General features: G+C 40.6%; 1 protein-coding gene across 1 annotated transcript in view; it reads right to left on the bottom strand.

The window, feature by feature from the left end:
* LOC135701637 (uncharacterized) overlaps positions 1-27,217 on the bottom strand; it is a 52,988-nt gene that overhangs the window by 10,278 nt on the left and 15,493 nt on the right. Inside the window, exon 3 of the mRNA XM_065222487.1 lies at positions 14,094-14,500. Within this exon, the coding sequence (XP_065078559.1) occupies positions 14,094-14,500 (407 nt within the window). The remainder of the gene's footprint in view (positions 1-14,093; positions 14,501-27,217) is intronic.

Here is a 27,217-nt window from a genome sequence, read left to right as displayed (position 1 = left end):
GGCCCTGGCGTTTTTCCATTACAAGAAGTATTGATTATAATTCTAATTTCATCTAAAGTAGTATTATGTCTATTGTAGAAACTCTTTCTTATATTAAAAACACGTCAGGTTTAGGTGGCATCAGAAGTAAGACTACTTTATTTCAGATATGAGGGTATACCTCTCTATAGAGAATGAGAATGTTCTCTTTTACTCATAGCTCTGAGCTTTGCTATAAAGAGCGAACCGGTACACTACAGGTAGGAGGGTTTGGTAACGGAACGTAATCGTGTTCATTACAAAAATCTATTTCTGGCCCTTGACAATCCTTCAAAATATTATCCCATACTCGTGTACTAATTTTTGATGCCTTGTTGTTCTTATGTTTTCTGAAGTTTTTTAGATAACTGTATGTTTTCCTTATTCTCATTCCTACGTCAAAATCGTTTAATTGTTTAAAGAATAACATAATTTCTTTTTCCTTATGGTCTTTTATAACTTGAGCTAACTCTTGTTTGTGATAACCTAATTTGTATTTATAGTTCTGCATGTTTATGGGAAAATCTTAAAGCATCTCTTAAATTATTAAAAGCTTTTCCCCGCTTTGGTGTACTTGGGATTTTACTTACTCTTAATATGCTAGAAGAGGCTATCATCTTTTTAACTAGAGTATCTTTGATCTACCGAATATTCGTTTGTGTGTTTTACTTTAATTGATTTTATTTTTTCCTGATATTTCTTTTTAATACTTGGATCCTTAAACAATTCTATACAGATGCAAGATGATTCTTTTGCGTTTGATGCTTGAATTTCTACATCTTTAAGTGAAATGCCAACTTGAATCAGTTTACGGTCCGTTTTGACCTGCGTCCAATATCCTTTAATAAATTTATTATACTGCGGAGCTAGAATATGACCCTAATAAAAAAAATACCATAAATGAACTATAACCCAAATGGTTGAACTATTCCACTAATGGTTTGGATGATACCCCGAACACGTCGTTAAGCAAATTAACCATAACATTTTTATTAGGGGATCTATTTGACTTTGTTTGTCTTTACATTTCCAAGCTACTTTTATATCCTTCCCTATTTGGATGAAACGTTTTTAGTTTTTGATGTATGCAAGAATAATTTGAGCAGTTCCCCATTTGCGTTACAGAAATCATGACCGATCATATTTCCTATATATTTATGGTCCTCACTACTCATGTCTTTTGTTCCTAGTTGTGCATTAAAATCACCCATGATCAACAAGTTCTTTCTATGTTTGTCTTTTGATAATAAATCACTAAGATTAGATAAAAATGTATTTTGTCTAACATTAGGTGCATGGAGATTGTTTAGGAATTCTACTAATCAAAAACCAAGCTTCTAATCCTGAAGCAACTGGGCCTTCTGAGTGCCCATTTCTCGTAGCGATGAAGGCTACCGCTGCCTTTCCAACCACCGGGTCAACCCGTGTCCAGCGTAGCCGTACAAAGAAGTATTTATGGTGATCTTATATGGTTGACAAATAACTGCCTTATTGCATTGAGAAGATAGAAATTCAAACAGCCAGAAAAATTTTGTGACCCTGAAAAGGGCCGTTTGATTTGTCAGATGAGTTCTGATGAACACCGCATGGCCTCGCTGTTGGCTCACACTCCGATACGGTGCAGATTGGCAACGATGATAAACGCTCTGAGTTAAGAGCCTAGAACTCGAAAAGTGACAAAACTGGGCGATGGTTTAACAAAATTAAGTCCACTCACGATCCATGTCCAGGTGCAAATATTTCTTCATGAACTTGACGAACTTCAAGTTCCCTTCGTTCATGAGGTCCATGTTCAAATTACCCAGCACAATCATGGGCATTGGCTCCAAGCAATATTTCCTCAGATTCCGCGCACAAAAGCATTGCTTCTGCTTGTACGACAAATCTGTACGATAATAAATAGAACAGAAAATCAAAACATAAAAATGAGGTAAGGAAAATAATTAAAATATGGTTCAGATTAATAACTGGCTCAATTATTATATTATATAAGTCCACGTAGTCCTACGTCACCATTGCGTACAACCCTATAGGGCTGTCCCTTGTAGTTTTTTTTAGCTCAGCACAGCGGCTTCTGGTGCCCAAGTCCCTTCTGTTTATGCTGATCACAAAGCCGTGATCAATCTGTTTGATCAAGCGATCTTACTTACCAGATTGGAGAAAATCAGCGCACGTCTTCTAATTCAGATTTCATGTCAATGTTCGTAATCATGACAGAGGTAAAGAGCCTGAATTTATAAAGAGACGACATGTCAAAATTGGAACAATCGATTATCTGTCAAAGTCATAAGAAAAGTCATTCCAATCGAGCAGAAGATCTGTCAAATGGATAAGATGTCACCTCTTTATAAATTCAGGCTCTTTAGACAGAGGGTACAACGAACAGTGTAAGTAAACTGGCCTCCTTCTGCAATGAAGTTAGAAGCCAACGCTCCATCAAGGCTTGAGAATATTTGCCAGCTACCCGTAGAGCTACGGGCGTGCTCGCTAACAACAAGAGTATTCAACAAGTTTCTCTAGCTGCTGCCAATCAAGCATGGAAAAAATCATTACATTTCGCATTTAATACTCACTCACACGCATACGACATCAGAAACGAGTGGCAGCTTGTGTGAGCCGCACTGAATTCGTTCGCATTCTCATTTCTTTTATTTTCATCGGTGATCGCAGAATTGAGCAAAACAGACAGCTAAGCGTAACAGCAAATGATTTTGAGTGTAGTAGTGTGAATGATTCTTCACTTATTATTTTTTGCATGCTGAGCCGTTTACGATTGCATTCTACTGAGTGAGCTGAATGAGAATGTTGCAGAAAGAATCACATTTTATTTTCTAAAACTAAAACTGTAAAACTGCTGTGGCCATCTCAACTGATTTAAATCACTGAGCCAAAAAATATCTCACTCGGCTATTTTATTCGTTAGCGTTCGGTTCTTACAGATTCAATCGAGTCCTCAGTAGATAAAATTGTTCGGTTGCCTTTTTACCCTTCAATCCTTCTACTGCTATCAGTTCCGAGTCTAGTTGCAGAGTCACTTGGTTGGAAAAATTTACACTCGTTGAGCAATCTGTTTGTATGTGAGGATGGCTGTGGTACTCGGGCGAGTAAATTAATTTTCCCATGCTTGCTTCCAATGTGGCCAATACTAAGCTGCGAGTGAGGTGACAATAATCTTCTCATGTGAGTTGACTCTCCATTTGATATTGTTATCACACGGAACCATTGTTACCGTTACGAGAAGGAGCGAAATCAAACCGATGTTATCTAAACCGATTTAACAGCACCATTCGCCAAGATCAACCACACAATCGCAATCGATATCTACTAACCCCACAGAGCGTCAACTCAATGTTTCTAGAGTGGATTTTAGTTCGAGCAAGTCAATAAATTCCAGTAGTCCCTGTATTTGGAACTACGAAAAAGTTTTAGACCGACTCAATCACGAGAAGCTATAGTGCGCCCTGACGGCGCAAGGAGGTTCCTGATAAAATCGGCAACATCATCAAAGCGCAGCCCAAGCCTTTCACGCACAGAGTTCTGTATAACGGAGCCGTCTTTAGATGTTTCGATATCTTGAGTATGTTCAATGGTTTGCTGAGCATGTCCGCAACCATATGCTTCATTGTACAGTAGATCATGGCTAACACAACATGTTGGACAAGATCCTTGGTAAACTGGAACTTGGTTTCAACGTGTTTGGACCGGCGATACCGTTTCCCCGACTCCAACTGTAAGCTTGCTAATCCAGAGAATTTCTTGATATGTGTGGTGAGGAGCCAATCAACGAGAGGATGTACAAGTTGAGGATTAAGGGCCGTTTCTTCAACTACAGCATCATCAACGTGCACTGCCCACACGAAGGGAGACCCAACGACGAGAAAGAAGCATTCTATGCGCAGCTGGAGCAGGTGTACGACGGCTGTTCGCAGCGGGTCGTCAAAATCGTCATCGGCGACATGAACGCGCAGGTAGGACGGGAGGCAATATATGGGGGTATGGTAGTCCAAAGTAGAGATGAGCGATCAGATCCAGATCCGTTCAAAAGATCCGGATCAGCGCGGAGAATGAATGATCCACGGTTCATTTTTTATGAGAACCGACTCAGCGGTTCAGTAGAGTTCACTACTCTTTTTCTCTATGTTCTTGGATCGGAAGGATTGAAAACGAGCTGTCTTAAATGATTCGGATCTCTCTCTTACTCGCTCTTATATGTTGCTTTGCTTCTATCCGTCTTCCCACATTTGACAACTCTCGTCAGGTAGCCCAGTGGAAACCCGCTGTTGTACCCAATGGTTTTTGATGATACGTTTGAGACGAAGAATATTTTTTAACAAACACTTTTTACAATTTTGATAAAAAAATGAATATAAATCGAATACTGGTGTATGTTTTCTAACAGTATTTTTTTTTCGTTGAACGGATTTCAAATAATTTGGATTTTAGATGTGGAGGCAAATACAGCATTCTTCATATTATTTGAAATCTGATGATGCCGGTGTTACAACGAAATCCAAACGTTTATTATTACGCCCGCTGGGGTTGCAGAAGTTCATTTGCTGGTTTGCTGATTACTGCTGTCAAAATTTTGTTGTTGTGAGTGTGGGCTTTAAACAAAACAAAATCCTCCAGCTGGAAGACAAAATTACGTCTATTTTCGTAATCTGTGAGTTACTAATTTGAATCATTGGTCATCAAATTAAATCTTTACAAACAATTATGTATTCTGGGAACTAATTGCATAATTTCTGCTCAAGGAAAAGCTTCGAGTGAAATGTGGTATCATTTCACGCAGGAGGAGGGCAAAGGTAAATGCCGGCACTGTTCTGCATTGATAGCAACAGCCGGTGGTACGACCGGAAACCTAAAAAGGCATCTTAAAGGCAAACATCCGACGAGTCAGTTTTCGAGAGCAGATAGTCCTGCACCACCAGCAAAATATGAAGATATTTCAAATCCTGCTGCTGTAAGTACAGGCAAACCCAAGGATGATTTGGATCAATCTCCGGAATCAAGTTCGGCTCCAGTTTCCGCTCGATCTACCTCTCAAACAACGATGTCGAAATTTGTTGACATCGCCAAGCCAATGTCGGTGCAAAAAATCAGGCTTTTCGACACACAACTGTTGAAAATGATATGTAAGAAATACCACCCGTTTTCAATAGTCGAAGATGATGAGTTTCGTAAATTTGTGAAAATGTTGTGCCCATCATACACGTTTCCAAGCAGAAAGACATTAACAAACAGCTTACTCCCAACCGTTTACGATGAACTAACTATTGGCTAAAGTTATGAATTATCTGTCAGCTGCTTCGGCTGTTTGTCTAACTTGCGATGGATGGACCAACTCAAACAATGTCGGATTTTATGCTTTAACCGCTCATTTTTTTGGTCAGAATTCACGGCTCCAATCTTACTTGTTGGAGTGTTCCGAGTTCAGTGATAGACATACTGGAGAAAACATTTCTGTTTGGATCACGAATGTCTTGAAAAAGTTTTCAATTCAGAACAAAATTATTGCTTTGGTTACTGATAATGCCGCTAATATGAAGACAGCTGCATCAAAATTGAACATTATTCATCTGTCATGTTTTGCTCACTCTCTCAATTTGATTGTTCAACGCAGCATTGCAAACTCCATCCAGCTGGTGGTAGATAAATGTAAGTCCATCGTACAGTATTTAAAAAAAAAAGCAGTTCTGCGCTGGCTAAGATTCACGAGATGCAAGGAAAACTTGGCATGAAAGCGCTGAAACTAAAGCAAGATGTTGCCACTAGATGGAATTCCACTTACGATTTGTTGCAACGGCTTCTTATTAACAAAGAAGCTGTTGTATCAACCTTGGCATTGCTGGAATCGAAGCTTCGTTTGGAAACACGTTAGTGGGATTTAATTGAAAGAGCTGTCAAGATTTTGGAGATTTTTTACGCCATTACGAAGGAATTATTATTATTATTTAGCTTTATTAAGGAGGCTTTCAGCCTTGGGCTGGTTCGCCTCCAACATTACGAAGGAAATTTCACTGTCGAAAACTGCAGTCCTAGTCCGAATCATGAGCCAACAAGTAAAACAAAATTTGGAAAAAAAAAAGAGTCATCATCACCAGCGATAGTGCGGAAATTGGGACAGGAACTTCTTGATGGATTAGCCAAGCGGTTTGGTGGCAGGGAAACCAACGAGTTGGTGAGCCTGGCAGTTTTATTGGACCCCATATTCAAGAAGCAAGGATTCAGCGAAGATTCGAACTATAATGAGGCGTATCAATCATTAATCGAGAAGATTGGACAAGCTGATCCTGGCAATTCAGATCAGCAGCACGTGCATATTGAAGGATACAACGAGAAACTATGTCGATCCATAGTTTGAGAGGAATTTGATGCAAAAGTCAATGAATTACAAAGCAACAAGGATCCGTCTGCATCGGCAATCGCCGAAATCGACAAATATTTGGCAGAACCCTACCTTGCCAGAACCAAGGATCCCCTGGAGTGATGGGATGCGAGAAAATTGCTTTATCCAAGGAATGCGTTTGTAGATGCGAATTATTAGAGAAATAATAAATGAATAATTGATGACACTAAGTTGTAAGTGAATTTTCTGTGCTCAAGGTAGAATCTCCGAATAAACTTAAAATGCACTAGGTGTAAGTGATCCGATGATCCGATCAACTGATCCGGATCACCTTTGTGAATGATCTGGTTCTGAACCGTTCACCTAATTGATCTGGTTTGCCCGTCTCTAGTCCGAAGTACCTTTTTCCCCCGCAAGGATATCCACAAAGTCGCCTGGAGATCACCTGACCAACACACAGAAAACCAAATCGATCACGTTCTAATCGGCGGGAAATTCTTCTCCGACATTATCAACGTCCGCACGTACCGCAGTGCGAACATAGATTCGGACCACTACCTAGTTGTTGCATGCATGCACTCAAAACTCTCGACGGTGCATAAAACCCGTCAAACGTCGAACGCCGCAACCCAACATTGAGCAATTACGGGACGCCGGAGTTGCCCAGGACTACGCGCAGCAGCTGGAAGTTGCACTACCCACGGAAGAGCAGCTTGGCGCAGCTACCCTTGAAGATGGCTGGAGGGACATCCGTTCCACCATACGTAGTACTGCTGCAGCGGAACTAGGTACAGCGGTCCCGGACAGAAGTAATGACTGGTTTGACGGCGAATGCAAACTGTTAGTAGAGGAGAAGAATGCAGCACGGGCGAGAATGCTGCAACACCGCACGAGATTGAATGTGGAGCGATACAGACAAGAGCGGAACAGACAGAAGTTGGTTTTCCGCATTTTTCGCACCTCAACGGTGATGCAGCAGAAAACGAAGGTTTCACTTCACTGCAACAGAGCTTGGAGCACGCGCAGAAGACAACAGGCTACCTGCCTTGGAGCACGCGCAGCACCATCTTCAAGAAGTTGAGGAGGAGATCGGTCGGCTGAAGAACAACAAAGCAACTGGTGTAGATCAAATACCAAGTGAGCTATTAAAATACAGTGGTGAAGCACTGGCTAGAGCGCTGTACTAGGTAATTGCCAAGATTTGGGAGGAGGAGATATTACCGGAGGAGTGGATGGAAGGCGTCGTATGCCCAATCTACAAAAAGGGCGACAAGTTAGATTGCTGCAACTACCGCGCGATCACACTGCTGAGCGCCGCCTATAAGGTACCCTCCCAAATTTTATGCCGCCGCCTGTAACCATTTACAAGAAAGTTCGTGGGACAATACCAGGTGAGATTCATGGGTGCCCGCGCTACCACGGACCAAATTTTCGCGATTCGGCAAGTTCTGTAGAAATGCCGCGAATACAACGTGCCCACACATCATCTGTTCATCGATTTCAAATCCGCATACGACACAATCGATCGGGATCAGCTATGGCAGATTATGCATGAGTACGGATTTCCGGATAAACTGACGGGATTGGTCAAGGCGACGATGGATCGAGTAATGTGCGTTGTTCGAAGGGGGTTACGGCAAGGTGATGGACTTTCGTGTCTGCTATTCAACATCGCGATAGAAGGTGTGCTCAGAAGAGCTGGGATAGACACGAGTTGCACGATCTTCAGGAAGTCCATCCAGCTTCTTGGCTTCACCGATGACATCGAAAGCATGGCACGGAACTTTGAGACGATGGCGGAAACGTACATCAAACTGAAGGCTGAAGCTAGGCGGATTGGACTTGCCATCAACGCATCGAAGAGAAAATACATGAAAGGAAGAGGTTCTAGGGACGGTGACGAAATCGAGGTGGTCGATGAACTCGTGTATTTGGGCTCACTGGTGACCGCCGAAAATGATACCAGTAGAGAAATTCAAAGACGCATTATGGCAGGGAATCGTGCCTACTTTGGACTCCGGAGGACGCTCCGGTCGAATAAAATTCGCCACCGCACGAAGTTTACTATCTACAAGACGCTGAGTAGACCGGTGGTCCTCTACGGCCAGGAGACCTGAACTATGCTCGTGGTGTTTTCGAACGGAAGGTTTTGCGTACCATCTACGGTGGAGTGCAGATCGATGACGGAACGTGGAGAAGGCGAATGAACCACGAATTGCACCAGCTGCTGGGAGAACCATCCATCGTTCACATTGCAAAAATTGGGCGACTACGGTGGACTGGACACGTCGTAAGAATGGCGCACGACGACCCACTGAAAATCGTTCTGGAAAGCGACCCAATCAGGAACAAGAAGAAGAGGTGCGCAGCGGGCAAGGTGGATCGACCAAGTAGAAGGCGACCTGCGGACCCTTCGCCATTTAAGTGTGGCCATGGATCGAGTAGAGTGGAGACGACTTCTTCGGACAGCAGAGGACAACAAGGCCTCAGCCTGACCTAAGGTGTTGGAAAACGAGTTGGCTTTGAAGAAATAGTGGGTAAAAGTATCAAAAGAAATCGACGCCACCATTACCCAAAACCGGTTATGGAGCGGAGATCCAATAAAGCAATGAAGTAGAAACCTAACCATAATGTTTTAGTTTACTCCCTGAAGGTTTGAAGACAATCCGACTAAAAATGATTTTTGGCGACCATTTTTGTGTGTCTTACTTTTTTCGAATACAGTCTTCTCGATTTGCAATTTAAATTGAGCAAATTATACATTCAAAACACCGAATACGATTGCACCGAATAAATCATTACTAAATAAAACAGTCCTATTTTTCCTAATTCTTGAATTCCTTCCTTGAAATACGCTCAAAACTCTGAATTGCTCTCAAGCATGTCCTTTAGAATCGTTTCCCTATACATAGTTCTATTCAGAATTCATAATAACATACATTTGAGATTATCTCTGGGATGTCTGGAAAAATTCTTCATAGAACACTGCACAGTCTCTGAGGAAAACTAAAAAAAAACATTAAATTCATGCTTTGATCCCCTTCGAATTTGAAGTATATTCAAAGAATTCTCCTGTAGGTATTCTTTTTAGAAGTCCCATGCAATTTACCTCAGAACAATCTTGGAGTTCTCCTCTAAATTCATCTGAATTTTCAGTTGGAATTCCAAATGCCCTTGGAATTATCGTCATAACTCCCTCATAATTCCTGGAATACTTTTGACAATAGTCATGCAATGTTCAACAGAGCTTCTTAAACATTTTACTTTGAACTTGTGACTTTCCCAAAACTCTCATGAAAATTTTCACTGAAATACTTTGGTGCCGTCCTCGGTTCCGTCCCAAGAATTCATTTTAAAATCTCCTCAAAATTGCTGAAATTATTTTAATATTTCTTTTAAGTGACTTTATCCTGAAAATATAGTCCAGTCCAAGGGTCTTCTCAAGGCCCAACAATTGTTTTAATTCGAAGAGAGGACGAAGTATACTTTTTCCCGATTTGACACCGTTTTTCCCACTGTCTTTTTTTTTTTTCTATCTAAAACGCATCTCACTTAAGGATTTAGTAGTATTTTAATTTACGATTTTTTTTTTTTTGAAACGTCTAGCCCCTTATGCCCTTATCGCTCCCGACCAACCATTTCGTTAAATTTCTTTAATTTTCGATATATCGATCTTCAAAGACATTCATATGAAAAATCGATAGCGATCGTCACCATTTAATGAATAAATGTAAAGATACTAAAAGCCTGATCGTGAACCATTTATAAACATCTTTATCAAAATGTTGCTACTAATCGTTACCTATGTAAAAATATCGATTCGTGTTGCCAGATCAAAAATATCGATTTCTCTTGTCAGATCAAAATAACAATACACGGTACTGATATTTTTGGGATTTTTTTTTTAATCTTCATAATTGCTAGGTTTCGATCCCGTGCCATCTAGGGTGTACTTAGTTCTTTGTTGGTAGCTGATCCTCGGGTCTACAGCTGCTGTTGATGAGCTTCTTAACGACTGGCAATCACACTCTAGTATATGGTGTTTTGAAATTTATGTACATCTTTTCAAGCATGAATTCAAAATTTATTTGTCATATCCATAACCAAAGTATCAAGTTCCCTCATTCGGTTCAAAATGCCGAGAATTCGCTTGCTATCGCTGATTCTTCAGAAATGGCCGAGAGCGTATCGACGTAAACTTAAAGAACTATAATGGCAAACATTTGTATCATCGTGGCCATCGATCAGTCTTCCCATTAATTTTCCGGCAGATCATGCTTCTCTCGATGAAGACCTAAATTTGTCGATAACTAACATAAACATTGCCATCTGTCATCTAGTGTGTATCAAACTCTCTTTACCCAGCGAAGCAAATCGATAACAAGAAGATTATAAATGTACATCGATGGCAATCTTTATTGTTCTTTGCCAAAGTTCAACGTTACGATGATATCAGTATTCAAATATTTTTAGATGGATATTTATAAAGAAAACTATAGCCCTTGTGACACATCGAAATTAGAAGAAATTTAGTATGGCATCTTTATAGATTACTATCATGCGACCGATAAAGAAATTATCTTAAATGTAAGTATCGATCAATAAAGGTTTTTAAATATATTCATCGAAATCAAAGAAACTTACAGTTTTGTCATCAATCGTCTGTTCTTACACAGCCAATGAGATCAACCCAAATTTGAGTTCAGTTTACTCATAATCGCCAAAAAGTGAAGGAACTCAGCTATGAGTTAATTTGCATAAATGTTGTCCTGTGGAAAACCTAAAAAATCTGATGAAAATTTTTCTCAGTCTAGGAGTAGTACCAATAGACTGAGTGAATGCAATCTTTACTTTTCTCATATTCGGGATTTTTTCCTGGACAAACCTGGAAAAACATGCGGCAAATTTACTCATCGCTGAGTTTCTGCACTTTTTGTGATTTAAGAGTTAACTAAACTCAAATTTGTGTCGTTCTCATAGGCCGTGTACACTTTAAAACAAGGTTGAAATTGCTCCTTTTTTAAAGAGGCTGAATTTATAAAGAGACGATATGGCAAAATTGGAACAATCGACTATCTGTCAAAGTCATCGGAAAAAAAAGTTATTTCAATCGAGCAGAAGACCTTTCAAATGTCACCTCTTTACCCAATAGAGATCTCCAAGCGCAATCTCACGAACACTGAAATCCAACATCCATATATAAAAATGAAGAAGAAGAAGAACCAAAAAGGAATCACGATATCACAACTACTTAAAAAGGTAGCGCGCGGTCTCACGCACACTTTTGTGCATCTGGAGAACTCTATTCAGTCTCTGTATCCCAGCGTTGCCAGATATACCGATTTATCGGTATTTATACCGATTTTCAAACTTGATACCGATGTACAGATAAGGTTTCTCAGAATACCGATTTTTGAGCTTCAGTACCGATTTATACCGATCTTTTTTACTAATCAAAATGATCACTGCTCACCCGCGCTAAAACTATTATGAGAGGTTTTATCTTTTTAAACACTCAAATTTTTCAGCCAGCACTAAAAAAAAATTAAAAATGTCTTATGCTTGATACACTTTCGAATAATGCTTCCATTTCCTCGCCTTTTTTGGCTACCAACGGGTCGAGAAACAGCTGATGCCGCATCCCGGTAATTCCTGGAAATCGGGAAATACTTTTATTCACTGAACAAATAAATCAATCAAAATGTTATTTTTCAACTTCCTGGAATTTCTCTTATCTTCTCTTCGAAGATTCTTCCAACATTCCCTGGGAATTTTCAATCACCTTACGCTGTAAGTTATTTTACAATTACTTCCGGAAATCTATTTCGACTTCCCTTGGAAGCTTCTTCTGGCTTCCCTTGAAAGGTTCTTTCGTCTTCTCCCTTACTTTACCTAAGGCATTGTTGTCCTCTGCTGTCCGAAGAAGTCGTCTCCACTCTACTCGACCCATAGCCACACATCGTCAGCCTCGTAGTCTACGAAGGGTCTTCGTCTTCTCGCGTCAGTTTTTTCAACTTCCTGGAACTTCTGGAATGCTTTCAGAGATTTATTGCGGTTCCATTAGCTTCAGGAAAACTGCAGGAACTTTCCAGAATTGCTGAAACTTCAGAATAGTTCGCACTTTGGGGTAAGTTTGAAGATATGTAAGGGTAAGTTCCTGTCTGGACACTTCCACTTGCAGGAACCCGACGAGCTGTCAGAATATTCCCTCGACAACGCGTTGCAACGGCCAACTCCTTCACCTGAAGGAGTGCCTGGAATGAGCCTCGGTTGGCTCAGCAGGAACTGGTGCAGGGATTCCTCGGAAACGTAGCGTAATAAATAGCTCGACTATGATTAACTAGATATAGCTTTGAGGCTAATTTGTTTTGGCTGAGATATTTTGGAAACATCACAAGTCCAAAGAACTTCATGGAAATTTAATGGTTTTCAGGACACTTCCATTTCTTTCAGGAGAATTAAGATAACTTTAGGAAAGCTCTGAGAACATCAGGACACATTAATTCATGAAAATGTCTGAACCTTTAAATGAGCTCCGAGAAATTCGGGGAATTTCCAAAATCTTCAGCAAAGTTTCGAGCTGTTCATGAAAACTTTTTAAACTTCAAAACAGCCCCATTAACTTCAGGAAAATTGCAAGAACCAAAGAGTTCTAAGGAATTAAGGGATTTTCCGAAGTGCATTTCAGGAATGTTTTGAAAATTTCTGACAAATTGTGGGGTTTCAGGGATGATTTATTAATATCAGGAATATTGCTGGATCATTTGAGCATGTAAGGAACTTCGGGAATGTTGCTAACATCGCCCAGAAATCAATTTCTTCCAGATTTTTCCCCCAACATCTCCTTGAAGTATCTTGCGACTGTTCCGTAAGCACTCTGACTTCCGGCTTTTTCCAGAAGTTTCTTCCAATCTACCTTAGGAAGTTTCTCCCAGAAGTTTATTTCATCCTCTGGAAGTTTCTCCATAAGTCATTCTCCGTAGGTTTTTTCCGACTTCTATTAGAAGGTTATTCCGAGCTTCTTATGAATTGCCTTCGAATTTTCAAAACTTTTTTGGTTTCCTCTGGGTATGTTATCTGAATTTTTCCAAAATGTTCTAAAGTTTTCGCTAGAAGTTTCTAAATATTTGTCTTGAAAGATCCTCATCGGATGTTTTTCCGACGTTTTTATTAGAATGTTCTGCAAACTTCCTCAACAAGATCTTCTTTATTCTTTCGCTGGAAGTTTTTTCGGTATCATTAGGAGACTAATTCAAATATTCCCGGAAATTTCTTCCAACTTTACTTCTTCGTTCTTAGTCCAAAAGTTTGAGTTTTTGCCTACAAATAGGCAAAAATATAAAATTAATTAAAATAGTGAATACCGATAAATACCGATTTTTTAAACATTTGATACCGATAAGTTTGAAAACAATCTGGCAACGCTGCTGTATCCTTTTGCATAACACAATGTCACTCATCGTGAGCGCTCAGCGATCCCCTAAAATCGCTGATTGTGACTCTCCGAAACCAAAATCGACCGGTTCTTGCAACTAACAAACACAAAATATCACCATAATATCCTAATAATTTCATAATTGCGATGGATATTTCTTTATGCGAAATGAGCATTCAAATGCAATCGTGGAATGCAGCCGTTGTGACGTCGGAGATAATATCGAATACAAAAAGGATCTAGTCGGTACAATAACAACCCACCAAGTATTGAACATAAACACGTACTTACCACTTCCCAGATTCTGCTCGGCGGTGGCTGCTGATGTGGTTCTGTTGGCTGATCATCTTCCGCGGTCACATCCTCACTCACAACCCCTTTCATGAAATCCCGCAGGTGCTTGAACTGTCGTGGTTCCAGATATTCGCCCCTAAACCGGGCATGCATCGGCGCAAACTGCGCATAGTTGAATTCACTCACATTGCCCCAGGTTTCCCGGATTGTTTGCCGGGCTTCGAAATTCTTAGCCGACGAACAGACCACGATCAGTAGGAAAACTTTCTCATTTTCGCTCCCGTCTCCGGTCCGCTCCTCCGTCGTGCAGATGTTCAACGGATCGATGATGGTGGTATTCTCCGCCGGGAGCACGTAGTTGACCGTTAATCTCGACGTATTTGCACTCCAACCCGCGATCGTCCCTGTGGAAAGAGGAACAACAGTATCTACTTTGAGAAAATGGTCACTTTTTTCGCCAATTTAGAAACGATTCAAGTTCTATTCAAATAAAGACACCACTCCCGGATCTCTTCTCGCGATCGACTGCAGCCTTTCGATTGTCCGAAAAAAAAAGTCACCCAAATTCGATCGTTGCCCGACTCACACTAAATTAGCACACCAATCAAAACTTCCCCAGAGTTCGACGGATCGGATCGGAATGGCAAAAGAACACACAAATGATGCAATGCAAATTTTGAGGCGATCTTCGTTCTGTCTCCTTGCTTGCCTGCGAATGGGGTGGATGGAAACAATCACCGCCGCCGACTCAGCTCGACCCGCTGCTGCTGCTGCTGCTGGTGATGGGAGGGGGCCACCACAGTTCAATTGAACTGGCGGCCGTCATTGATGCGCCAGCCGCTGATGCCACTGCGATGGCGACGACGATCATTGCCGTTTTTCGCCGCAAATGCAGCGTAGCAGCATCCTTGCGCTTTCCAATGATCAATGTTGTGTCCATTGCAGGGGCAGAACAAAAGGTGGATCGCACTTTCTATCGATTGGTTGCAGAGCGACAGGGATGAATTCAGGGGTGAGGTAATATAGCCGTTGGATAAAGATAGAGGATCTTTTTTCCACTAGGATCACCTGCGGAGCAGTAACATCAATTTGCGTTGAATTAACATACGGTAACGTTTTGAGTTTTGTGCAACTCTGGAGGACACCAGTAGTATAAAATATCATATCTCATATTAGATCGCCTCGTTCTGATGACGGCTGCACCGATGGTCTATTATCATACAAATTGGCAACAATGTCCCGAACCGGCACCAACAAACAGATACACAAATCTCCCGAGGAGCGCGGTGGGTGGTACCGTCAACTCACCGCTATTTCTCGGTATTTAGTCATCTACAAAAAATCATTTACTCGATTAGCTGAAGGATAGCCATGGAAAAGCGGTGGGTGGACGGTGGTACCACCCACTGCGCTCTTCCTGGTTCCTGTACTCCTAACATGAGTTCAACAGCAAACATCATCATCGTCATCATTATCATCGGAGCGATCGACGTCGTGTCGCCGTTGGCAGAGACACCAGTTGGCAAAACACCGAGGCGAAAAAGGGTGTCAAATGGCAAAAATCAGAGTGTGCGAATGCGATCAATAAAATTAAAGGAAAGTTCGCTCGAATTGATATCAATCAGGAACAAAAATTAACCTTTAGCACGAGGTCTTCCCGCCGCTCGCAGACGTACATGCAGTCATTGTTTGCGTGTGACGAGTGCATATTGAATTTTGTTTTAAACACGCTCAAGTTACGATGGCGACAAAATGATCAAAAGATAGGCGCTCGCGTTCGGGAGGACAATTGAAGTGCATTCGAAATGTGGTGGCTCTATTTACATGACAAGGCTAATGATGATTTATTCCAGTCGCGGGTGAGAACGACCAGCTAATACGTTCCCTCGAAATACCACCAGGGTGCAATCAAAGTTGCTGCGCAGCTTCGAGTACTACTTGCACAACAGCAAACAAGAATGGTTCCATAGGGTTAATGTCCCTAATGTCGGCCTAAGTGTCCTTAGGCTGTGTTCCATTTGGTGAATTTTCACTTAAATTTGACAGATGGAAAAGATTTAAATAAACCTGCTATCCCAGCAGACTTAATTCTGACAGACAAGGAATCCACTTTGAAAGACGCTTTCTCGAAAATCGGCCGATCAACAACAAAGGGATTTTCGAACATCTTAATTTATTTTCGAAGTGTCAAATTTAAGTGAAAATATTTCCAAATGGAACACAGCCTTAATATCAAGTTACCTTTATGTTAATATTGAGCCCATACATAACATTCGAAGGAAAGCATTTTTTGACAATTTTTCAGTAGCAACCAAAAATATCCAATACCCAAGTATTATAACAAATAAATTAATAATAATTTATTAATAAATAAACTTTCACAGTGCATTTTTTGTTGCGTGTTGCTCTAAGTGGCAGCTCCTACCAGGCTTCCAAAAAGTACAGCCTCCTCGCGACAGTTGGTTTATACCTGAATTCGACAGTGAGCATGCATAAGGGCCTATACGCGATGATCGATTCTCTTCGTCGATGTTCTCTTTGGTTCATAACTCGCTAGATTTAACGTTTATCGGTGCGTTTACTGTTGCTTTTGATAGCCAATACAACTTGTTACTACTTTGCATTGAACAAATTCTAGAAAAGTGTTTCGCTTAGCTGTAGTAATGCAAAGAGAAAATCGATGAAGAGAATCGATCATCGCGTATTCGCCCTTATGCATGCTCACTGTCGAATTGACTGTTGCTTTGTGTGCTTTACTACCGCTTGCTACCGTACGTTCAGATCTGAATTCGAAGTGTATTGGTAACAGCGCACACACGAACGAATGAAAGCTGTATTAGAACAGTCGCATCTATACCCGCTTTGCTAAAATCATCGTGCTTGGAACGTAGTGAACCGAATGGGCTGTATTTATGCATTTCTTTATGACCAGGTTCTCAATGTTTCTGTCGTCATAACAGCCTTCACAAACCGACGACATCCCTCAGCTTACCCAAGTGGCTATCACGAAAAGGCTGTCACGAGACATTATATACAATTGATATACGGCAGTGGAGTATGGAAGATACCCAGAAGAATGATCCCAAACAGATATGTCGGCCCGATGTCGGATCAATGTAAGGTCAATTTATGGTCGACGTCGGCCAAATTTCGGGTCGATGTCGGGTCAATTCTGTGTTTATGTCGGGCCAACATCGGGTTGGGGTTTGGTAGAAGTCAGGTTGGTGTCGGGTAGGCTTATATTTTTCGCCGGAGACCGTGCGTTTAAAAAAAAAATATCGGATGAAAATTTTGCAATGGGCAGCACGAACGTGATAGCAACCGAACGAGCTCCGGCGCCACACTGGTAGTGTAGTAGCAGTCTTACGACACACAAACAAAATTTCAAAGACAGCAGCAACGAATCGGCAGTTTGACGAACTGCTTGTTGTATGTACGAGGAAAGTTACGAATGACCATCCGAGGCTGTCATAGCCGAACGAACAAAATACATGACTAAGAACAAGCTGTCGTGAACAGCACAAGACGGCAACGTTGCATGTCGTATAACAGCCTCACTGTGGGCTGTCGCTTATAGCTCAATCTCAAGGCTGTCGTAGGGAAAAGAAAGCGACAGCCGTTGGAGTTGGAATACTGTCATGAGGCGGTACTTTTGGTATGCCTGGCTCCTACCAATACATGCATGCATGCATGAAAGGGTTTGTCTTGTTTTGTTGTTCAACTCCGTTTGCTCAAATCCACACTCCTGCCTGACTCGAGAAAATTATTCCGGAAGCTCTTGTACCGAGAACGCGGAAAAAAAGTAGAAGGGTCTGTGCCTAGGGGCACGAACGGAAGCTTGACGTAGAACCGCTAGTGGCCGGAACCGAGGGGGAAGACGGCTTTCATTTGAGTACCTCTTTTACTCAGAGTTGCTCAGAGTTACTCTGGTTTGCTCTGGGATCTGATCTAATTTGTGACGAAAGCAAAATTAGTAGGGCATATAGTTTTGTCATCTGACCATGCAAATGTCAGTTCGATAAAGAAACGAAAACAATGAATGAAGAAAATAAATGGATGCAATATTTAAATAAGGAAATAATCTCGTTTTCTACCAGTTCATTGAAGTTTTGGCTATTTTCTTAAATCACTCTGATGATGCCTTTCTGCAGGGCACTTTTCTATTTGCAATGATAATGAAATCGACCAGGATCTTGCTACCGTAGTACTAGGCATCCAGATGCTTAGAGCAAGCGAATTGATATTCCCTTCCGGCTACCAGCTCCGGTGGGGACATCCCAACAAACATTGGATGCCAAACAAGAGCTTATTCAAGAAGAAATATACTTCTTCAGCTAAAAATTTGCTTATTCAGCCTTTAATTAGCTCAAATTGTTTGTTGGGATGTACTTGATGATGAGTTCTGTAAGGGTCTCGGTTGCCAGAACAAAAAATAAAAACGTACAAACTATTCCACCAAACCCCCACATACGCCCCCCCCCCCCCCCCTAGCCCCATTTATTTTGTATCAAAATAGCAACGTTATTGCATGATGTTTGTTTTGCTAATAGGTTCTCCGATGAATTGAGTGTATTTTACGGCATAGATCACCGGCTGAAAAAACTAATGTTCCTTGGACTGCGCTGTCAAAACAATCGAAATAATAAAATCGTTCATCAGAGAGCAAAAGAGTTCCTCAGAGTTACTCTGGATTGCTCTTAATTTCTCACTGTCTTCCCCCTCGGCCGGAACAAATGTGAACATTTAGTTCTTTTAATTGATTAATCATCAATTATCTTAACTCTTTCCGTTTTTTATTTGTAAGCGTGTCAAATTTGTAGTATTCATTTCACAGAGAAAGTTGATGAAGAGAATACAAGGGATTGTCAACTTGAGTATTTACGATTCATCTACCCGACTTTAAAGGGTGTATTTTGATTTTTTTTGTTATTTATGAATTTTTAAGTTTTGTGCATTTTGGCATTAAAGTGTATTCAATTCACCCCTCACAGGATTTCCTTCCGAATTATATGAATGGGGCGGGGCGGAAAGTATCGTTTGTGCAGAATATGTAAAAAAGGAGGGACTTCGAGAGATTAAACTCGTGAGAGCTAATTTTCTCACAAATTTGATTTTATTGGCTTTCTGGGGACTACACACCCAAAGCGAATTATTCTAGGATTGGGCGATCTTCAAAGAAAGATCGATCTTGACGGATCGATCTTATATTTGGCTCTAGAATCGATCCACTGATTAAATCGGTACCAAATAATCGATCTTTGGTAGGTCGATCTTTTGATTTCGTACCCTAAGAAGTTCTTTCCTTTATAATATTCAATTAAATGTTGTCGTGACGGTAAGGAGCAATGAACACAGGAGGGAGTGCTGTGTTGCTGTATTCGTAAATATCGGAAACGCAAATAGTGCCGTCTTTGTAGGGAGCGATCTTGATGTTGACGTTATGATCGTTAAATTTACTACCCAGTCTGGAGTAAGAGTAAATTATTTTTTCGATCTAAAAACACTTAAAAATTAACCTTTTTGGTTTTTTGAAGATCGAAGAGATCGAAAGAAGAGATTGATTTTTTCGATCTTTTCATGGACAAAGGATCGATCCAAAAAATTGGAAATCGGGATGAAAAAGATCGATCTTCCAAAGATCGTTCCAAGATCGCCCAATCCTAAATTATTCCCACTTCTCTCGAATTCTATATGGATTTTTAACACTTCCTACCAGCGTGTTCTGGAAAATGGTCGGACGATGATTAATCTCACCAATACATTCGGGCCTACAGTTCCACACCTTCTATAGAGACCAGGTTGACCCTTGATAGCTAGCTGCTTGCGGGAACTGATGACCTTGACAAATGTCCAAATAATACTCTTTAACAAATTTTTGGTGGTCCTGAAAAGGACAGTTTTGTAGCGTGATGGTTGAGTAATGCTGAGCTGGGTGTTCAACACGGATGAGGGTGTCGAGCTGTATGTCGTTTGGAGCGAGGATGACACGCTTGGCATAGATGACCGACCCGCAGCGACTCACGAAGAGCTACTGATTCCGATCCATAGCATAGCGGTGCAGCTTCTTCCTCCTTTGATGGTTGTTTATGTGGGTTTTGGAGAACAATTGTCAACACCACACGCCGAAAGCACTGCTACTGCTGCTACTAATTTCGACGACCGAACACCACCACACAGTGGTGTGGTCGTTGAGAGCGTGTGGTTATGAGTGTGCCATATATTACGCAATTCCATCCTCCCTATTCGCACTCGTCCGAGGATCGGAGGCGAATGCCACTTCGACTTGTTTCGTCTACTTACTACTCTCTGACGACTGTGCTGGGGAAGCAGCATATGCATGTAGGTAATTGGTGGATTTGTTAGTTAATTCGACGCTTTTGGACAATGCTGGACATTTACCAGTTTTTCAATAGTTTCTTGTTGAAAATCAACATTCGGAAGCATAGCCATAGCATCTTGGAGAAAAAATATTTAAAATGTGAGATTTTGAAAAATTTTCAAGATCACAGATTTAAAAAAAAAAAAAACAAAAATATCATACTTATGAGTCGTGGAGTCATAATTGTCACACTCTGAGGCTTGGAAGCATTTTAAGGGTTATAAAAAATTACATAACAATTGCTTAAGCTATAGAATCTAGCGGACAAACCCTGGAATTTTTAGTAAAATTTAAAAGAATTCAAAGTGTTGATTTCAAACAAATATTGAGAAGGAATCCAACACAGTTTTCAAAGGAGAAGTTCTGAGAAGAATTCCAGAATTTTTTTTTTTTTCCTTTGGTTTGTTTTTTTCGTCGATCTTGTTTTCCGTGCTGAGCACCAATGCTACCGACGTGCCAGGAAGGCAGCTCCCACACCTGGACCCTACCTATCGACCCATCAACTCATGAACCGGGGACCAACGGCTTTACTTCCCATCCGAAGGAAGGCGTGATCAGAGATGTTATGCCTCAGAACATCCCGGCGGCGCCGACTGGGATTGAACCCAGGCCTGCTGGGGTGAGAGGTAATCACGCTTACCACTACACCACCGGTGCCGTTAATAATTCAGTTTTGGTTTTTACAAATTTTCGTCTCCAAAGATGTCCAGCATCTTCAATGTTTTCTTTTAAGGACCATGCACTTTACATCTGAAATTGAGACGACAAAAATCAATTTGCAATATTGCTGAGTGACTAAATTCTAAAAAAAAAAATAAGACGGGAAACTGAATAAAATTATGCAGCAAATAGAGCAAGACATTCATTTGGTAAAGGATCACTCTGTTTTAATGGTTTATTCTGAAATTCTGGTGTAAAAATTTGTTCCTATGGTATGGTTAATTTATTTTCCCGGTTCACTCGTCGAATTACCGGGTTTTCCCGGTTTCTTTTCAAATTCCCGGATATTTCCCGGTTTGCTGGCCACCCTGCTATATTTATAGTCTGACAGAGAGAATTTCGATCTATCAAAAAGCAGAACCTATTCAATATATTTGAGACCAACAATTGAAAAGGTATTATCAACTGTTATAAACAAAACGATGATTATTCTTTCCTCCGCCAATCGAAGGTAAATTACCAGCATCATCGGATTGGGGAAATTTTCCCCAACCTAAAGATAGTGTTAGCACAAACGAAGTGACAGACGACCAACTGGCGAAGAAATCAATTAAAATAATGTGGTTCGCTGTAATAGAATTTTCTTAGCAGCTTGTGCCATCAGCCACCAGATGGGCTAGTGTTTTTGTTTTGATTTTAACAAAGTTGATTTTGTGTGCAATGATCTTTCACAGTGTGCAAAGTGTATCATTTTGTTATTTTGTTTTATGCATTTCTGTATTGAATAGAGGGAAAGAGATAGAACCATAGAGGTAACTCTAAGACTAGTAGGTCCCGAAGAAAAGTGCTCAACTTTTTGGCTCAGCTCTAGTACTCTCTTCGGTCCCAAGCTAATCGATTCACCCCTCGAAACATAGGAAAAACCACTAACCCCTCATTTTATCTGTCAAACTTTCATAGCGAATCAAAACAAACATTGCGTAGTACTAGAATTTCGGCTAGAAAAGGGTACGTTAATCGTTTGCTTGGGACCAATAGGCTACTAAAGTAGTGAGCCAATTTAAAATCGTTAGTTTCGTATTGATTGTTGGTACAATCCAGTAGTAGCATAGAGGTAACTCTAAGACCAGAAGATGGTCGAAAAATCTCACGCTAGTGAATCAATCTTCGGAAAAGCTTGTAAACTACCCGATTCGTACCTTCCTCAAAATTGTCCTTTGCTTGTTTTCTACTTTGTATATACAATTTTCACACTGCCGTACTATAACGGAACTATCAAATCTATAATTGAACCTCCTCATTGCTCGTATAAAATCTCCACTTTAGGTCTGATATTTGACGTTAAGCATCTCCGACTATGTAAATCGTTAAATTCACGCATGAAGTAATAACACATGATGTATATTTTGTTAAAACTACTGTAGACTTTTTTAGTGCCAAATACTCGATTTAAACATTTTGTGGATATTTTTAAACTTCACTCTATTTTAGTAGTGAAAAAGTGACTTCAGTGACTATTTTTAGGGAAATAGTGACTTTAGTGACTTTTTGGTGTAAAAAGTGACTTTTTTAGTGAATGGCTTCAAAATAGTGACCAAGTCACTAAAAAGTGACCTGCTACCAGCCCTGCAAAGGAAAAAAAATCTCTTGCATCTATTTCCATCTACTCTAACTTTTTGCAGGAAATCTTCAAAATCTTCATCAATCTTCTTTCTAGCTACTAAGCGTGCGATCATCTCACAACAGCAAAACAATTTTTAGGTAGAGTCGCTCCCCTCGGGAAAATCCACGAACCCCTCATTTTGTCTGTAAAACTCTCATAGCAAATCAAAACAAACATAGTGCAGTACTAGAATTTCGACTAGAATGGGGTACGTTAATCGTTTGCTTGGGACCAATAGGCTAATCAAGTAGTGAGCCAATTTTAAATTGTTAGTTTCCACCGGTTTGAATTAGAGCGTAACAACTTTTGTAAACAATGACAAGGTTCGCCCACGCAAACCAACATCCTCATCGGGTAGGGAAAGACTTCCCCTATCCGATGGTTATGTTGGTCTGCATGGGTGTGCCTTGAATTCATAGAAATTATCGATAGAAGTGATTGTTAACAAAAGCTGTTGCCCTAATTCCAGCTCTCTCTAGATATATGAAGAATTCTCGCGTCACTTTTCAAATAGACCAATGTAACATATCCACCATTTTGAGAAAATCGAAGTTGAAGTTCGACAGCATATTATTTTAACTGTTTAGAAACAATACATTTTGCAATACTATTTTTAATGTAGTCAGTGAATAATAACGTTGAAAATTCAGTAGAAACGGTAAAATCACAATTTTGATTTGAATTTCAAGCTACAATATAGCAAAAACCACATAGGACGTTTTGACTAGTCAAGTTGTACATCGGACATGTTACGTTGGACGATTTTTCTCAATGACATAATCAATTAGTGTTACATTGGACGATTTGTTCTACATGATACTAGATTCCCTTTCACAGATGTCATAGTAGAGTACCTAACTTTAGATTGGCCCGCCTTAAGAAAATGAGCACCAATAATGTTAGGCAGTCCGAATGACCGAGGTAACAAACATGTACCCATCATTTCAAACTGTACATTGGACAATTTTTGACCTATGATTATCTTAAATAAATGAAAGTAAATTAGGATGGATGTTTTTGTATCACATAGGGGAAATGACGGCTTCGGCATGACAGACTTTTTTCGGCAACCCAAATTGAAACACTATTTTCACTGGATTTTCTTACGAAAACACTTCGCTGAATGCATGCAAACGATTCTTTATGCTTTCAGCTTCAATTTGACTATATTTTTACCACTGAGAAAAAGCAATCTAGCAAGGTTTTCTTGAAATGCAACACACGCACTACAAATTGTAGCTGATTTCGAGTTGCCGATAATAGAACAGCAGATTTACATGCAGTTCAAATGGAACGGTTGCCGAAGAAAAACTGGTTGCCGACAATACTCGCTCTCACTAGAGAAGAATGGAGCTTTGTAAATGCGTTTCAAAACAGTTTTTGACGATTCTTTCGACTGAAATTGTTAGAGCAGCTGGCAGCAAAAGATTGTAAACAAACCAATACTGCCTATGTGTGCGTTCCTTAGAGAAAAGGCTATAGAAAGAAGGTCGCTGCTTAGGTTGCCGAGAATACGTAAATTCCCCTACAATGATAGAAGAGTAATAATTTGTATCGCCTAACACGATTTGTTTACATTTGTTACATTGGTCTATTTGAAAAGTGACGCGAGAATTCCGCTACTCCTCTCCCTCTGTAGTTTGACAGATAAAATGAGGGATTCGTGGATTTTCCTATGTTTCGAGGGGTGCATCGATTAGCTTGGGCCGAAGATAGTACCAGGGCAGAGCCAAAAAGTTGGGCACATTTCTTCGGGACCTTCTAGTCTTATACCCTGGACAGACTATGGCTTATATCATGTAATATCGGCTGTCTTGCAATAAGTACTCATACATAGGATTTCCAGTAAAAACTTGATGTATGAGTGCTCATTGCAAGACAGCCTATATTACATTATATACGCCATAGTCTGTACGGGGTATTAGAGTTACCTCTATGGTTGCATCATGCTTGCTCCTCAAAGCCGAACAGCAAAATCAGAATGTACCAAGGAGTACACGATGAATCGTTTGGGACCTCAACCACCGAAAGCAAGACGATACACATGCAAGGAATTAGACTATTTTGCTTTCAAGTACATACAAGGATGTAGATCAGCATATGACTGTTGAGCATGCGAATTCTACATAACCCACCGTTAGAATGTGCCAACGAGTTTGAGAAATTTTTGAAGCTCAATAGTCTTCCTAAAGCATTTGTCCTCAGCGAAGATGCGACCAGAATAACTGGTGGAGTTGGTTAAATGCAAAGAGAAAAAATAATCGATCATCGCAGTTAAGCCCTTCCGCTAGAATTATGATTATTTTATTCATTCGCAGAATTCCAATACAATGTATTCATATCTGGAAACCATTTCTAGATCAACAATTGAAATAGGCGGAACAACCAAACGTAAACAATGGCTTTACGCAAATTTCTCGAGAATCAAAACACATCCTCATAATCTAATACCAGCATCTGAGAGAGAACACTTCCTTTATCGAGCTGCATTGTTAGTTTGTGTGGGTGTGTTTTGATTCTCGAGAATTTGTGTTTGGTTGTTCCGCCTATTTCAATTGTTGGTCTAGATTTATCATCCTATGCCTTCGCTTTGTTTGCTCCTTTTCGGGAAAGGCTGTGAACTTGAAAACTTGAGTTATGTCACGTCACAGCAGCATCCTCTAGCGTAAAATTGCAACTACCTAGCATAGTGTTATTTAATTGGCAAATTGACCAGCGCGAACGGACAACGAATCAACATAAATAAACAAATTCAGTATTTCTGACCTAGCACGTACAGCCCGGTAATTTGCTTTGATGAACTAATTCCCTTCAGCATGATTGTTTTATTTTTGCGGTGCATTGTTCTGCAACTGAAAATGCCACAATCATGCTTTCTTGCGTCAGCCGCCCGTCCCGCTAACTGCCACTATAGGTCCGTAATATCTAGATCGAATTCGTGGTCCGAGAGAGCATTGACCTCGGGCCGAATGAAAAAAAAAAAAAGTCACATGCCAAGGTTTCTGCCAACCATTGAACCGGTCCCAGCAGCGCACGAACTGTGTTTTGTCTAGACGTTTAGTTTTTCAAATTTATTTCAATTTCAGGCCGCCATCAGCCGTACCCGAATTTCATCAACGCTGATAAGAAATATCGACCGGCGGCGCGCAAGTGTGCATGACATAAAAAAAAAGAACACAGCAAGACTCAATCACCGTCAATTGATCTAATTGATTCCGCCAGCTAGCCAGCCAAGCCAACCAACCAACCAACCGACAGGTTCCTAGGGGGATGCTGCTGGTGGGTCTTCCTGGCTGCTGGCTCGAGCTGACTCGGTTGCAATTCAACGCGGTTTCTGGGAACAAAAATTGCTGTTTTGTTCCGTCTTGACAATGATCGATTGCAAGTGGCTTTGAGATGTGGACCAGAAGTTGATTCGTATACATGAGTGCATTACTGGTGGCGTAAACATCCTTGCACGTAAACTACTTGTTCAAACTGTGTAGTTCAAATTGCAAAGATGATGTCAAATCCTGGCTAGTACCCCTCCATGTCGTGGCATGCGTGGGTTCCAATCCAGCTTTAGCTGCTTGCAGTGTGGCGGACCCACTTCAGCATTTGAGATACAGTTGTAAGTCCAATAACCACGGCTTATGTACCGCAGGCAAGACCTGCTGCAGCTGTGTGCTCCGCAGCACTCACCCCAATTCTAACTTGAACTGTCCCCCGCACACATCTTCAACAACCTATCTAAATCGAAAGTTTCCATACAAACCAATTATGCTACAGTTACTTCAATTATAGTAGACAGCCGGTGTTATTATGTTGCTGCACATAGATCGGGACTCCTCGGCGACAAATTACATCAATCAGCTATGTAACAACTGCTAGCGATAGCAGCACATCGACATCATAAGACAACAATGTCACAGCGACAGCGAATCAATTGAACTATCTGTACGACGCGCCACGTTTAATCATGGACACAATTTCCTAGAATATGATGGGAAGCACGGCAGAAGGCAAAACTTCGTGGTCTATTGTTGGCTTGATTGATCGAACACGCGTTGATTGGATATATTTCTGTTTTTGTGAATGAAACGGTCAACCGTTCACGAAGTCGTTGGGCTCGTTCAATGAAGGTTATGGTTACGGAATTTTTCTACGCACTAATTTCCTTCTGAGAATCGGTGCGTAGCTGCGTTACTGTGTCACTGTCCCATATCAATAGGACACTAAACAAACATATATCAGTTATGCTTTTATGGCAGTTATGTATTTATTAATAGACAGACACTTTCAGAATATTGATTAGTGTTATGCTATGTTCAGACTGCGAAGTTGTAGCAAGTCATAAGTCTGGCTGTCTTGATGACATTTTTTATGTCGATTATTATTATTACATGTTACGTATATCTCTGTAGTCTGAACAAGATAAGG

Source organism: Ochlerotatus camptorhynchus, unplaced genomic scaffold (assembly GCF_037179485.1).
Source record: "Ochlerotatus camptorhynchus isolate MF236.1 unplaced genomic scaffold, CSIRO-AGI_Acam_v1.1 ptg000170l, whole genome shotgun sequence".
NCBI lineage: Eukaryota > Metazoa > Arthropoda > Insecta > Diptera > Culicidae > Ochlerotatus > Ochlerotatus camptorhynchus.
The sequence above is the reverse complement of the archived record's forward strand: the minus strand, read 5'-3'. Positions and strand labels throughout refer to the sequence as shown.